This window comes from Sminthopsis crassicaudata, chromosome 2 (genome assembly GCF_048593235.1).
Source record: "Sminthopsis crassicaudata isolate SCR6 chromosome 2, ASM4859323v1, whole genome shotgun sequence".
Lineage (NCBI taxonomy): Eukaryota > Metazoa > Chordata > Mammalia > Dasyuromorphia > Dasyuridae > Sminthopsis > Sminthopsis crassicaudata.
The window spans coordinates 508,000,125-508,015,375 of record NC_133618.1 but is presented as its reverse complement, the minus strand read 5'-3'; the positions used below and the strand labels follow the sequence as shown (position 1 = coordinate 508,015,375).

General features: G+C 37.6%; 1 protein-coding gene across 2 annotated transcripts; it reads right to left on the bottom strand.

Moving 5' to 3' along the window:
* Window positions 1–1,372: 1,372 nt before the first annotated feature.
* PPP1R26 (protein phosphatase 1 regulatory subunit 26) lies at window positions 1,373–14,013 on the bottom strand. Of its 2 annotated transcripts, none has more exons than XM_074294074.1 (2): window positions 13,865–14,013; window positions 1,373–7,705 (listed from the first exon to the last, which is right to left on the bottom strand). In XM_074294074.1, the coding sequence occupies exon 2, from the start codon at window positions 7,637–7,639 to the stop codon at window positions 3,845–3,847; it is 3,795 nt and encodes a 1,264-aa protein (XP_074150175.1). In that variant the 5' UTR covers window positions 7,640–7,705; window positions 13,865–14,013; the 3' UTR covers window positions 1,373–3,844. The 2 variants fall into 2 exon arrangements, with proteins under 2 accessions (XP_074150175.1, XP_074150174.1); XM_074294073.1 differs by lacking the exon at window positions 13,865–14,013 and adding an exon at window positions 12,912–13,227.
* Between the last annotated feature and the right edge of the window lie 1,238 nt (window positions 14,014–15,251).

The window sequence follows — 15,251 nt, the reverse complement described above, 5'->3', positions numbered from 1 at the left end:
TCCCACCATATTTTCTCGATATTATATCCTCCACAGCATACATTCTATTAAACTATTTGCTGAACACTACATCTTCCTATCTTCCTTTGTTCATTTCATCTAAAATTCACTATCTGAATATCTATTCTGTTCAAGAGTTTAATAAAGTGCTACCTCCTCCATTATTCTTAGATCCTCTCAGTACTTTACATGATCTCTTAACACCAAGAATATATATTTTATGACTCTTATCATACCCAACTTATGTTATCCTAATAACTTAAAAAATTTATTAGAGTGTGAACTTCTGAGCATAGAATGCTTATTGCATTTCCCCCAAAACAAGATGCTCAATAAGTCTGTCGAACTCTTCTTTACCCATCCAAACTTTACATTTCCTTCAAGGCCTGACAAAAATTTCACCTCATGTTTCTCATGAATTCCCTTTGGTCCCCTCCTCAACTCCAAATCTTAACTAATTAATTTTCTTACCACTAAGATCTTATATAATATTGGTTGGATCTCTGTTACTACATTGATTATATCATAGAACAAGACATAAAACAAAGTAGCTTGGAGATCATCTAGTTCAGGTCCCTCATTGTAAAGATTCAATTCAGTTTTGAAAAAGATTCATTAAATGCCTATCAAATCAAACATTTAAAAAGTAACTAATATATGCCAGGTATTGTGCCAAAAATCTGCAGATATACATACAAAGAATAAAACTTACTTCTCTCAAAGTGTTTGCATTCTAATGGGGTAAGATAACAAATACATGTTTAAGTATGTTCAGTATATAACCATTAAGACAATGTCTTTGAAAAGGCAAGGGAATAGATGGAATGTAATATATGGGGCATGGGAAACAGACCAGTTTGATGGTACAGAGCGTATCATATGCTCTTTATAGTTTGCTTTTCTGAGGTGATTTTGTATGATTAAGGATGTGATGAGTTTGTTTTGACATTTTAAAACATTTAATTGTCAGTTATATTTCACAAGACAAATTCCTGGGTGGGGGGAGAGAAGAATATTTTATATTCTCATGTCCAATATTATGCATGAATAAATTTTAAAAAATTCTGGTTGAATGAAGTGTGCAGAATTAAAGAGGTCAATATAAGACAGTTTTATTTTGTTTCTTCATTCACTGTACTAAGACAATTTTTTTTCTCTTAAAATTTTAATGTTGAGAGATACTAAATAATACTGGAGCATTATTTTCTTATTCTGTTTCCTTTGAGATTGGTCAAGGAAGTAAGATCCTAAGTATAGAGATTCCTATTCTTATGTCATACCTTAATTAACTAGGATTTTATTGTGAAGTAGACAGGCTTTTAAATTAAAACTTAAAAATTATTTTATGAGAACATAAAGCACATAAAAACTGTTTTTCATAGTTCATGAACAGTCCTCAGTTTATTAGTTTTTAAAACTTATGAATTTATACCATTTTTTATGTACAAAACAAGCTGATTTTTACCTTTAATTTAAAAAGTGCTCTTTAAAAATGAAATGACATTTAAAGCACAAAGTTACATGGGTTTGTATTTTACTTGGAAGCACTTAAGTGAACCAACATCCTACCAAAAAAAAAAAAAGATATAAACACACAGACACCAATTGGAGCATCAGATAGAAATTTCAGTCCTAAAATTGTTTTATCAAAATTTTTCAAAAAGGACACATTCAACACAAATGGTACCTTATTCCATATTCAGGTATTAATATGAATTACTGCTTAAATGTGGAAAAATAACATACAGAAAAACTCATTTGAATTTTGAAATATCAACTAACTCCAATTCTAAACTTAGGACAAAACACTGTTCTAGGCACACCATAGCTAAGTTAGGTAAAAAGATTTTTAAAAATGAAAAATTTTCCTGCAAAATTCTGGTCAGATAACAAAAATCTAGTATAGACCAGTACAAGTTTGATGACTGAATAAATGCCCATAACTTAAATATCCTAACATGTTGATGCCCCTATACCTAAGCCCACAATGGAAGTAGAAAAGTTACTATGTCTTTCACTATAATACCATATGACTAATACCATTCTATCTCATTTTAACAGTCTATAATCCTTCCAGAGAACACCACCCCATCAGAATACACGATGAAACAAAGAAATTTGACTCCATTTCTTTTATTATGGAAGCCCATTGTCCTTATTAAATAGTTGAGTCAGTATATAATGAGCTTTGAAAGGCAATTGCTATGACAACTGAATTATGATTTGAAAATAAATTTCTAATATAAGGAAGACATACTTACATATCTGGTTGCAAGTTCCATGAGGGCAAAGATTTTGCCTTAGTTATCTCTGTGTCTCTCAGCACCTAGCATAGTGCTTTACAAATTGAAGGTGCTTATTTAATGATTGCTAAATGGATGTATAGCATGTATCTCAAGACAATATATACACATAGCCTATGTGTGTATGTATATACACACATATGATTGACTTGGGGCGAACAACATTTGATAGTAGCTTCTAATGCCCCAGGAAATTATTCAAAATATGTTATATGTGTTTCAAGTGTTTTAGGTTTTCTATATCCAACTAGATTTAAGTTCATTTAAAGATAAGAGCTGAGTTTCCATCTCTTATTAATCCTTCCATGATATCTAATATTGCATTTTGCACACTGCTGGTGCTCAATAAATGTTTGGTGATTGATTTTCCTAAAGCAACTATAAACAGTGCTTATTTTATTGCACATACCAAGAAAAGGGGATGAAATTTAAAATACATAACTTTCATATTTTACAACCACTATTAAAAAATTTAAAAACGTAGCTCCAATACAAAAAGTAGGTAATTTAGGTTTTATAATTGTTTTGTTATGGAACTAGATTATATAGTAGAAAACTTCAGATGACTTTAACCAGGCATACTTTAGAAATATGAATTGTACGGTAGATATAATACTGCCACTGACATAATTTTATTTGGGATTTCTCAGCTTAAAAGTGGAGAGCTCAAACAGTTCAACTTATCTTGTGCTTAGAAACATTTACTGTTCAAAAGTTCTCTCCCTCTCCCCCTTTATAACCTATGATTTCAACATTAAAGGGAAATCTTATAAGGGATAAGTGAGGAAGTCCCCTAACATCAATATAGAAATCACCACATGCTCTAAAACTTAGTTTTAGAGAACTTTTTTTGAGTTTGTGAAAGAGATATCATAAAATATGCTTAAGAGTTTATTGAGACTAATAGGATTTATATTTAAGAAGTTATGTCCCCAACATCTGTTTCACTCTGGATAGAAAAATGTTCCATAAGAAGTTTTACTGACATGATACTTTTTACTTGAACCACCAAAAGAATTTGTTATTTAAAGAGTATCATCAATGATTTTTTTAGGTTTCCATAGTTTGATAGTTAAAAATTTTCATCAATAATAAGTCAAATACTACATATATTTAAAGCTGGCAGTGTTAGTAATTATTGAAGAAGCCTAGGTTTGTTCGTTGTATTTTGGGTCCCTCACAATTACTAATTCCACATGGAAATTTCCCATCCTATATATTCCCACAGAATATTGTAGTTACACATATTCTAGAAAATTAGCTACTGGATTCAAAAAAAATATTTCATTACCGCATTTTAAATAATTTATAAAATGCTACAAATTTATATTTGCTTAGGACAACCTGTTAATAGAAACATTTGTTTCACATTAGTATACATATGTACAAGTATATGTGTATTAGCAACTCCAGACAACTGCTTTCCCTCTTTAAATACCAAGCTCTCTAAATAATTGTTGAGCTCTATTAAGCAATTCTAGTTCCCTATCTATACTCAATTATTTTATACAAATACTTATGACATCTAGGGGAAAATGTACTTACAGATCTAAGATCTTTTCCTTTGCCACTGAACTTCTGCTTTCCTCTATGGAGGTGACATTAAATTCACTGGAATTATTCTCTAATACTTTCTGATCTCGGGCACCTTTATCAACAATCCTTCTGTTTCTTAAATCTAGTATTTTCCCTTCTGAACTGAATTTCTTTACTTCATGTATGTTTAATTCTGCCTGTGCCTTTCTATTTTGCCAGTTAGATCCTTCCTTCTTCAAAAGCAAGTATGAGCTTCCAAATATTCCTGAATCTTTGCTCAATTTGTTCTCTTTTAATGAGGTGAAGAGAGGCACCTGTAGAGGGACTGCCTGGTTCGAACTTAAAAGACTTGTTTGTTTGCTAGATGTACTTTTACCAAAATTAAATACTTCAGCTGGAATCAAAGAATGAAATCCAGCCAGATGCAAACTTTGCTGATGATCTATTGTACAATTTGTAGAACTCTTTGTTTGATCCTTTAATCTTTTTTCTCTTTCCTTCCTATGATTCCCTTTCTGTACTGTTTCTCTACCTTCTGTGTTAAGCACACAGATATTCCGGAACACTCCTTCATGAACAAAATCATTCTGTAGAGGATACCGTTTGTTATTTAAAAGCAAATTTCTCTCAGTTTCAGGTACCAATTTTTGATCACACATGCTTCTGCAGCAACATTTTCCCTGAAAAGGGTTACTTTTTTCTTGAGTGGTAATATCAGTAATACAATAGTTCTGCAACCTACTGACAACATTTTCTGTGTCGGTAGGTTCAAGACTTTTTTGACTTTGGTCTTTGATACAGACAGCTTTCTTATCTATTGATGCTTCCTTTACAGATAAACTGCCACAATTTTTAGGTGTCACTGTCTCATGTTTTGTTTTCACAGCCAAAGTAGAATGGAGGTAGATATTCCCAGGACAGGATGTAATTTTCCTACCATCATTTAAAATATTTATTGCACTTTTTACTACAGTTTTATCAGAGATTTTTAGGTCCTCAGTTTTCTGAGAAACTATCTTATTCTTTTGACTTTGGCTGGTTAAGCCAGGCAGATGCCCCATAGACTGATGCTTCTCTTTTCCACTAACAAGCGTAGGCTTAGAAACACCCTCAATCCGAAGAGGTGCTGTTACACTACCCTCCTGAATTTCTGAACTGCTCATGGAGTATTTGGCTTTTTCTGCCAAAAACTTTCTAATTTCTTGTTCAATGCTATCATCACTATCCACTGAACTACTGTCATCAGAGAGTGAGATTGTACTGATTGCAGAGTTCCGATTTTCATTGATTTCCATATCACCGGAAACTAAAATAGGTTTTGAGAAAATTTTTTTCTCCAATTGAAATGCCAGTTGCAGACCCTCATGCTTTTTTTCCTGTTTCCCTCTTTCTGTTCTGTGGTTACAACTGTTCAAAGACTTCTTTACTGTGTTTTCCCTATTGTCTCTTTTAGATCCCGGGAGACAGCTTTTCAGTAAATGAGGACTCTTATCTTTCCAGTGTTTTTGGAGCTTATTAAATTTATCTAAAAATTGAGTTCCTGTGCTACTAAGCTTAACCTTTTTTTTACAGTGAGGTTTGGGGTCCCTGCACCTTTTCTTTATTTTGCGCTTTGATCTTAATAGGTCCTTAATAGCAGTATCAAGGTCTTCATCACTGTCCAAAGAACTACTTTTATCACCAGACCCAGGCCTCTCTTGTTCCAAATTCCTCTCCTGTGCTACTTTATCATGGGCTTGTGATAAACTACTTCTCAGGTCTAAGGCAATGTGTTCATCAATAAGCCCAACTAAATTGGAAGAAAGGATCTGACAAGTCACCTCATCCTTTCTGCTTTCAGATTTACAGATTTTATCTTGACTACTCAAATCTTTTTCTTCTTGTAACAGATGAATTTTCACCTGATCATATTCAGTCTCCCGTGGGCATTCTCTTTCTAACCCTTTAGTTTTCTTCGGTGTTAGTTGTTTCACCACTTTCCTTTCCCCTTTAAGTTTCCTTTTGCAGCACAGTGATAACTTCAATGTCTTAGAAAGTGGGACTTTGGGGCTACTGCCCTGATTACTATGTTCAGGCAATAGTGGTCCCTGCACAGACTTGGAAAGATTTTCAGGTTTGGCCAGTAAATGTTCTGATTGTGCCTTTAGAGCCAAAAAGGTTCTGATTTCTTGCTCAATGCTATCATCACTGTCTACCAAGCTGCTATCACTGTCAGGGTGGGAAGGCACATTTTGGGAAGAGAACAGAGGGTTCGTAGAAAGTGATCTGTCATTGCTTTCCACATGGGAAGGCATGATTGTTTTATAAATGTCAAGTATAGCTTCTGCACACATTAATTCAGCAGATGTTTCAGCCTGGAATGAGGGTTGTACTGTAAACTCACATTTGGCAATTGTATTCATGGGAGGTGTAGAAACTTTGGTTTCTTTCAGTGGTTTAAAGAGTTTGTTGGAGTCACAGCTACTATTGCTCAGTTCTGTAGCCTTTGTAGCAGTCTGTTTCTTCTTGCTATTCAATGTTTTTTTGTGGCTTTCAAGCAAGGCACTTTTTGAAGGACCAACTGCAATACTTGTGGCAAAGTCTGATACTTTATCATTTCTGGGCTGTGTTTTTTGCAATAGGTTACTATCCATTGTAGAACTGGCTTCCTTTCTTGTTTTCTCCAATTGGTACATCTGAATGGCTTCTTCAATACCATCATCACTACTTGAATCAGATATCTCATATACAAGAGCTGCACTTTTGATTCTTTGTTCCCTTCTATTTGCCCAGGAATGCTTTTTTTCTACACCTTTATTTTGTGCTGTTTCTAAAGGATGGCACATACCTGCTAGTTTAGGAGGTGCCAATCTTATATTCCCAAAGTTTTCAGATTCTGTGCTGATTTTAGACTTGAAGCACTTGGGCTGTACATTAGTCTTCCCTAATTCTGGATACTGTTTGAAGATTAGTTCTTTACATCCCTGCTTTAAATCTTGGCGATTTGATTTGACAATAGATTCTTTATTGGATTTAGGGACTGCTTTCACCAAGACTTCTTTTTGCTCTGTTCTTTTATCCAAAGAGATACCATATTTATGGATTTCTTGTTGCTTCTTCTCATTTAGGAACTGTTCTATTTCAGCTTGTATGCTTTGCTCAAAAGAGTCATCACTACTTACACTAAGAGGAGAACTAGCTCTAGCTTTATCATGGCTTCCCTCGGGATTACAAATGATAGCTTCTGAAACCACATCAGATTTAAATTTTACAGGAGGTAGGTGAGTGGTCACATTATTCTGAGGAAGATCTTGTTTGATTTTATTATTCCCATTTGTTGTACCAAAACAAGTTGCACTGCTGCTGGGTAATGACTGAATAGTGTTGCTTTTCTCCTTTAGATATTCTTGTATTGCTTGCTCTATCTCCCGGTCCACAGAATCATCACTATCTGATTCCAATACAAGAGGTCCAAAATCAGAGGAGTCATCTTCCATGTGGTCAAATTCAGTAGACAATTCACTTTTGGCATATGTAGAGTGCTTTTTAAGCACAATCGCATTAGCAGCTGCAATTCTGGCTCCTTTGTATTTACCTCCCCTTTGATTTTTCCGCATAATGTACTCATTGTTCATGCCCAAGGAAGCTTCTTCACTTTGCAGATTGTTTATGATCATTTGAACTTTTGCACTTACAGATGCTCTAGCAATATCCTCTTCAGATTCTGAGAAACACACAGGAAATCTAAAACTCCCTGACTGTCCAAATGACTCCCATTTTGACTGTAGAGCAATCACAGGAGGGGCATTCATTAGAAACATTCTAGCAGACAATGATGGAGTGTGCAAAGGGACAATTTTAAAAAATATTTATATCCGTTTCACATCCTGGGAAGAAACAAAGAAAGGGATATTTATATTCTAAATACAAGAAATCCATAAGTTAACAAAAGCATGACAGAACTGGTAAAATCTTATGATATGATTATGAATATCAAAATTTCCTAGAAGTACATTGTAATTCTCTTATATATAATTCCCTCAAAGTACTTAAAGAAAAAACCCAGAAATTTTTAAACTAATATTTGCCTAATACTATCATTATCTCCTGTTGTCATATTTAATTTTAAAGATAAGCATCACCAATTCAGCCCAGGAGAAAGTCATACAACTTTTAATCCTATGGTAGCATGGAATATTGCAACATATCAAACCAAATAGCTATTTTCTTACAACTCAGGCTCTGGGCTCTTTATGTAATCTTAACAAGTTAGCCTTCCATTGATTCAATTTGTGTATATTTTAGTTAAAAGTAGTTATAATATAAAAGAGGTTTGAAAGCTCATTCTTTTTAGCAAGCCTATGGAATCAAGAAGTATCAGATTATTTTACAAAAGTAGCATAGTTCATATAAAAATTAAATATATAAAATCATATTAATACATTTATTTCTTCAATCACTGGGGTAACATATGAATATGTGGCAAGATTCTGTTATAGTTTACACAGATGTGGGATAATTTGATAATCTTACTACTACGGAAAGAGAAAATGGGCATTTACATTGTGACGAGGCAAAATATGAGAACTGAAAAGGAACATTAGAATTCAGCTAATTTGACCTTTCAATGTGGAAATGAAAAAAAATAAAGTCCTAGAGAGGGAAGAGTAAGTTAGTGAGAGACTAGGTGCCTGATTCTTCTGTCAGGAAATGTTCTTTTAATAAGTCATGCTGCCACCTCCAATGGGAAGGATGTAACATTGTGATCCACAAAATGAATGGGGAAACTGAGTTGAATAGAAAGCAAAATAGCTTGCAACTATTACTGTTTTTTGAAAATTTAGGTTAAAGTTTTCTCCATTAAAATGCCACATTTTCCTGTAAGCTTGTATTTAAGCTAGTGATCTGGCATTTACAAGTCTACATCATAGACTCTTTCCAAAGAGGAACTGAAATATCAAACATCCATAGATAAACACTGACTAGAAAGTCATAAAAAGGAGCAATATGTTCTTAAAAAACAAAACCAAAACCATTTCTGCAGAAGTGATTTGAGTTGGAGGATCTGGATTCAAATCCTACTACTTACTACCCTATACGGTTTTTGTTAAGTTATTTAACCTTTCTGAGTGAGGATCTTCTGTGTAAATTGAAGAGATTAGACTAGGTGACCTCTAAAGTTCGTTCCATCTCTAAAGCTATAATTCTATCATCCTATGAATAATTAGCAGCTGCAAAAAGAAAATTATGAAGCAAATGAAATGATTTATATTCCAAGTGTGAAACTGTAATGTCATAATTTAAATGCAATTACTTGAAGAGGCTCTCCTCAGGAGTGAATTCTATGACACTGAAAAGTTGATTTAATTTTTAAAATGCCTCACACCTGATTCTTAATTGTTTTATCTACATGTCCCTTTAATTTCTTCTTACTTTATCTTTACCAATTTATCCAGCTGCACCTGTTCAGCATTATATTTTTCCTCAAATTAGAGAATATAAAATGGTTGTATGCTAAAATTACATAGCAATCACCAGAGTTTAACAGCCTGTAATATAATTCCCCTACTTGCTACCACTCCTGCAACAAACACATCACAAAAATCTACCTTTCCTCTGATATAAGAACAAAGAAGTGTCTTTGTGAACTTTATTATGGGGTTAAAAGGGAACATTAAATAAAAGTTTAATATTTTGTTATTTTAAGTAAACATTTCTGGGTCTAAATTTGTGATTTTATTTCTTTAGAGAAGGGAGGGAATAATTACTATGGAAACCCTCTGTAATATAAAGTATGAAAGTTGTATGAAAGTACTGAGAAGTGATTTTTCTAAAGTCATATAGCTAGTCTAGGTCATGAGCTCCAAGGCTGATCCTCTGTCAACTACATCGCAAAAGTTCTCAAAGAGTTCTTGAGCTCTAGATCTAAGATTATATGATTTGACTGAAATTTTACCTTTTCTCTTCCCCTTTCACTAAAAGAAACTATGGTCCTAACTAGAATTCTGAAAAGAGTCTACAAACTGTAAGCACTGGATGAGTTAGTTTAGTTTGGATTATTAAAGTTTTAGAACCATAGTAATAAAAAATTTAATGATAAAAACAAAAATAAACTGTGGTCACTGAAATTTGGGAGGAAGAATGAGGATTTTTGAAGATGATTCAGAAATGAAAGTTTTATGAGAACACACATTGAACTGGTCTAATTTTATTTTTTTATTTTTTCTGAGGCTGGGGTTAAGTGACTTGCCCAGGGTCACACAGCTAGGAAGTGTTAAGTGTCTGAGACCACATTTGAACTCGGGTCCTCCTGAATTCAGGGCTGGTGCGCTTTGTCCTCTGCGCCACCTAGCTGCCCCGAACTGGTCTAACTTTAAAGAGAACAATGTGGAACTATATTCAAAGGGCTCTAAAACTCTTTATATTCTTTGACCCACAATAGTTACTTGCTCAATACTCCATACAGATCACAGAAAAAGAAAGGGATTCATATTTACAAAAATGTTATAGTAATTCTTTTTAACAGAAGAATTGGAAACTGAGAAGATACTCATCAATTGGGAAATGGCTGAATAAATTGTAGTATATGATTGTGTTGAATGCTATTGTATTGTAAGTAGTGAAAAAGGAGATGGTTTCAGAAAAATCTGGGAAGACTCATATGAACCAATTGCAAAGTGAAGAGAACAGAATTATACATTGTATACAATAACAGCAATTTTGAAATGTTAATCAACTGTGAAAAATCTAGCTTTTCTGAGCTGTGCAATAATTTATGACAATTCCAAAAGACTCTCCTCTAGAGAAAGAACTTTAGAACTGAGTACAGATTTAAGCATGTTTTCTTTAATTTTATTTTGAGGGATTGTGTTTTGCATGACTTCATATGTATAATGAGTATATTATTTTTTGCCTTCTCAATCAATGGGAAAGGGACAGGAGGAGGTAAGGAGAGAATTTGGAACTGGAAATAAAAATTTAAAAAAAGAATAAATACTGGAACAAAATATATCTGTTCACAGTTATATTAAGCTTTTAATGAAAACTTATATAAGGAGATATATTTTTTGGGAAAAAGATATAAGCTTCTGTATATAACAGGTTTGTGGTTTCAAATGACACCTCTGTTTCCCTGTGTGGATGGAAAGGTTCATGCTTGTTGTTGTTTTTCAAGTCTATAGTAAAAAATAAAAAATTAAAAAAGGGAGAGGAAAAAAATATGAGTTCTATCTGGCCACTGATTTCTACTTATGTAAACTGCCATCACTATTCTGATAAAGAAATTGATGTGGGTTTGAAATGTATTTTTAAATGTTTGGATTACATATATGAGTTTTCTAAACTGTTTAACAATCTAATTCAAGAATCAGCTTAAAAAATGACAACCCAAAACATCCAAGATGAAATCTCCAAACACATTTCTCTTGGCAACATTTTATTGTTTTGATATTGTCAACTGTAGTTTAAACAGACCTTAAATGTTAGATGAAATCATTCTTCAAAATTGTACTGGGAATTCATGAGGTTTTTTTGAGGCAAAACTAAAAGTGGACTTTGCCAAAATGTAGTACCCACTGTGAATGCAACTGAATTGGAAGCAGAGTGCAGTCATTGTGAATACTGCACACCTGCATTTAAAAGCAAAATACAGGCTTCAACAAAGAAATTCTTAAAAGTGTGTGTGTGTGTGTGTGTGTGTGTGTGTGTGTGTGTGTGTGTGTGTGTGTGTAGATTAAAGCACCTGAATCTCATTTCAGCCCAAGAGGTAATAATACAAAAAATAAATAAATAAATAAAAATCATGGATTAAGGCAGTAACAACAAAATTTAGAAAGGAAAAAACAAAGATGAAAAAATGTTCTAAATTTTTATCGAGTTTTTAAAAATCAATTTTTATCAAGGATTACTATCAATCTAAAACCTAGTACAATGTTTTGTACATAATAAGCATTGCTTTAATAAACATTTATTGAATTGCTGAACCTGACTTTGTCTTTAGAGAGGCATTAGACTTTATATTTCACCAAAGGGGCCCTTGTCTAGATCTGGACTTTATTATACACTTAATTTTTTTGGGGGGGGGATGTTCCTATCTTTTAAAAAATGAAATTTTGAATTCAGTATCAAAAGACAAGTGGAAGTGTAGTATTATTTCAAGAACTTCCTTTCTAATTCAGGACCATGGCGAGTCAGAGAGATCCTTTCTCCCTGCAGCTAGAAGGGTTGTGAATGCCCTGCAAGTGAGGTGTGTACTGTGTATTTATGAACGGGTAATCCTAACACTATTAACAACATCACAAGTTTTCCTATTCCTAAGAAAGCTGCAGTAAAATTTATAGTAACTGTTGTAGTTAGCTGGGAATCACAAAGGAGCAGGATATTACCCTATTTTGGATTCCTTGAACTTCAAATCTAGATGGGGGGCGTTTTCTTGATCTTTGTCAAGCATTCATCAGGGATCTACTATATGCAAAGATATGGTGTTCAACATTGGTCAAATGCAATTATTCTAACTCTAGCAATGGCCCCCAAGGAAACATAAATGCCACTTCTTTTGAGAATCTACTCTGTCCACAGAAAGTGTGCAAACAGATAATTACACTTTGAGTCGCTTTTAATGCTCCGAAGGCTGGGATAGCTAAGACTTTTTACAGAGGAAGAAACTAGGGAGCCCAGAGCTTCTATACACCCCCCCCCCTTAGATTCCGAAAATTACACTCCTTTCACCTCCACATTCTCCTTGGCTAATCCCTACAGAGGGACAATAAAAACTGTTGCCCCAGAAATTAGCCCCCGACCTCCCATCCCCTCAACCAGGGGCAAGAGCCCAGCTTTCAAACGCTTAGGTTCCTTCCCTTTCACCTCTCCAAGGGGCAAAACAGCTTCCCCAGGGCTCCCGCCTGCAGGGGATAACTGCACTTTTCCCAGGGGAAAGGCCCTCTCTCCCACCCTGGAACGGGAGGACAGCACATCCTTCGGCAGGCCCGGCCCGGCTACCTTCCCAGGCCGCGATGGACGCCGGCTTCTGGGCCCACTTTCTGACCTCCCTCCCCCGGTGTCTACCCGGTCCCTGACGCGTTGCCTGAGGCTCACCTTAGCCGAGGCCCGGTCCGGCCGGGGTGTGAGGCGGCACGGAGCCGGCCCAAGGGACTGAGCCTCCAGGGGCCCGGGGCCTCCAGGGCCGCGGCTCCGCCCGCTTGGCCTCCCAGCTGAGCCGTGGCTCGCTCGGGAGGGCGCAGGGCGCCGCCTCCTCTCCCTCCGCCTGTCGCTGCCGCTACCGCAGCCTCTGCCGCCACCGCGGTCTGTCTGGTCAGCCCCCGAAGCTCCCACCCCTTCCTCGGGGGAGGAGGCGGGAGGGCCGCGGGGCCAGAGTGCTCCCCTCCCAAAGTCTCCCACCCCGGCCGAACCCCAAGCCACCTCCCCGCGCGCGCGCGCCCCTTCCTCGCGCCCTACCCCTCCCGCCGCCCCGCCGGTCCCGGTTCCATCCGGGCGCGCGCCGAAGGGCCCCCTGCACCCGACTCGGCTGGACTTATGCTCTAGCAGCCGCTGGAGGACAGGGAATTGGTGGAACCGGTCTCCTAGTCCAGGAATGACGATGACCCAAGGGCTCTCCCCGTCCTGACATTTTACGAGTTTATGAGTCGGGGTCCAGGTATCCTACGTTCCCTTGCCCCCGTTTCTGCACACCTCCCTGACCGCCTCCCCCTCTCCCCCGCAGCGCTCCTTCCATCCCGAGCGGTGCACGCCCTGTGAACATCGAGGCTTGTGCACGCGCAACGGGCTTCTTTTCGAGGCTAGGGTGCGCGCTACATGCTGCCAATAGAGCCTTTGTGCACGCGCTGTGGTTTGGAGGTGGGGTTTTTTGTTTGTTTTTTACATTTTTTTCTACTAGGTACATTTGCAACCACCCTTCCTGGCAGACCACGCTAGGGCTTTTGGTGTACCCTAAATCCTCCCTCCCTCTCCCACAGGACCCGGAGCTCGCCTACTCCGCGGCTCCGCTCTTCCTCTGCCCGCCTCAGACTCTTAGTTCCTCTACACCCTACCGTGTTTCCGAGGGCTGGATGGGTTGGTGTGCTCAGCCGCTGGCGTGGGCGCAGGACAGGAAAGATGCCATCCGTGCATGCGCTGGTGCGGGGCGGGGGAGCACCGGTTTGTTGCTGGTGAAGGAGAAGGGGCGGCGATGTAGCTTTCGGAGTGCGAACGCGTCCAGAGATGCGGGAGCCGGGCGCTAGGGCCAGCTGGAGGTTGGGGTGACTAGGGCGGGGGAGTGTGTGTAGTGCGCCTGTCCAGCCTCTATCCTGCAAAGCCTGACCTCAAAAACGGTGGAACTTGCAAGAAATTAATGGGTTGTTTCCCAGCCCTCCCAACTATTTCTCACCTCCCTCTGCTCCACGGGGCTCCATTGCCAGTCTCTATTACTCCCTTCCTAGCGAGGCCAGGGGAACAGCTGCATGGTCAGAACCTCTGGAAACACTTCTGGAAACTGCCTAGTAGCTTGGCATCAAGGGCATGGCACGCATGCCTGCCAGTAAAGGCCTAGGTCCTGCATTTTGGTCTCGTAGCAAAGCTCTGACCACCCTGGTCTCCCAGATTCCAGAGACAGATCGATTTTCCGTCTTGATTTGAACTTCTTCGAACTGCCCCAGGGGCATTGCAGTTGATATTCTGGACCCTCTTAAGTTCCACTAAGGAACGCGATCTATCTGAATAGGACTCAGATCCAAGGGAATCCTCTCCTTTCATGGATCCCCTTCATCCTGTGATGGCCTAGAAGGTCAAAGGAATAAAACCAACAAAGGAAACCAGGAAAGGCTTGAGGCAGCAGGTGATGCTTGAGTGGGATCTTTTAAACGTTTAAATATATGTTAAATTCAATATCTGTATACATAGTTATCTTGCCACACAAGAAAAATTAGATCAAAAAGGAAAAAATGAGAAAGAAAACAAAAATACAAGCAAACAACAACAAAAAGAGTGAAAATGCTATGTTGTGCTCCACTCTCAGTTCCCACAGGCCTCTCTCTGGATGCAGATGGCTTCCAAGATCATTGGAAGTGGCTTGAGTTGAATCTTGAAGGAAACTGTGGATTTCAGAATAGAAATAAGGAAGGAAAATGGCAGGGTGCTTTGGCATAGAAATGGTTTTACTTCTTATTACTTGTGTGATGTGAGAAGTCACCTATCACCTAGAGGTCTCAATTTCCTTATCTGTGAAATGAAGACATTGGATTTGAAGATAGCTAAGGTTCTATTCAACTTTAAATCTATGGGGAAAAAATTTCATTTCTGGAATGGGAGATAGCCAGTGCAAAGATACAGAGATGGAAGAGTGAGTATTTTGTGTCAGGAACACCAAATCATCCCCAATTTCTGTAGAAGTCCCTCTTTTCCTTTAAGGCCCCAATTCAGAAATGATACTTCTTTCATAAA

Coding starts and splice junctions, on each gene's coding strand:
- PPP1R26 (XM_074294074.1), bottom strand. CDS start 7,639: ATGTTTCTAATGAATGCCCCTCCTGTGATTGCTCTACAGTCAAAATGG.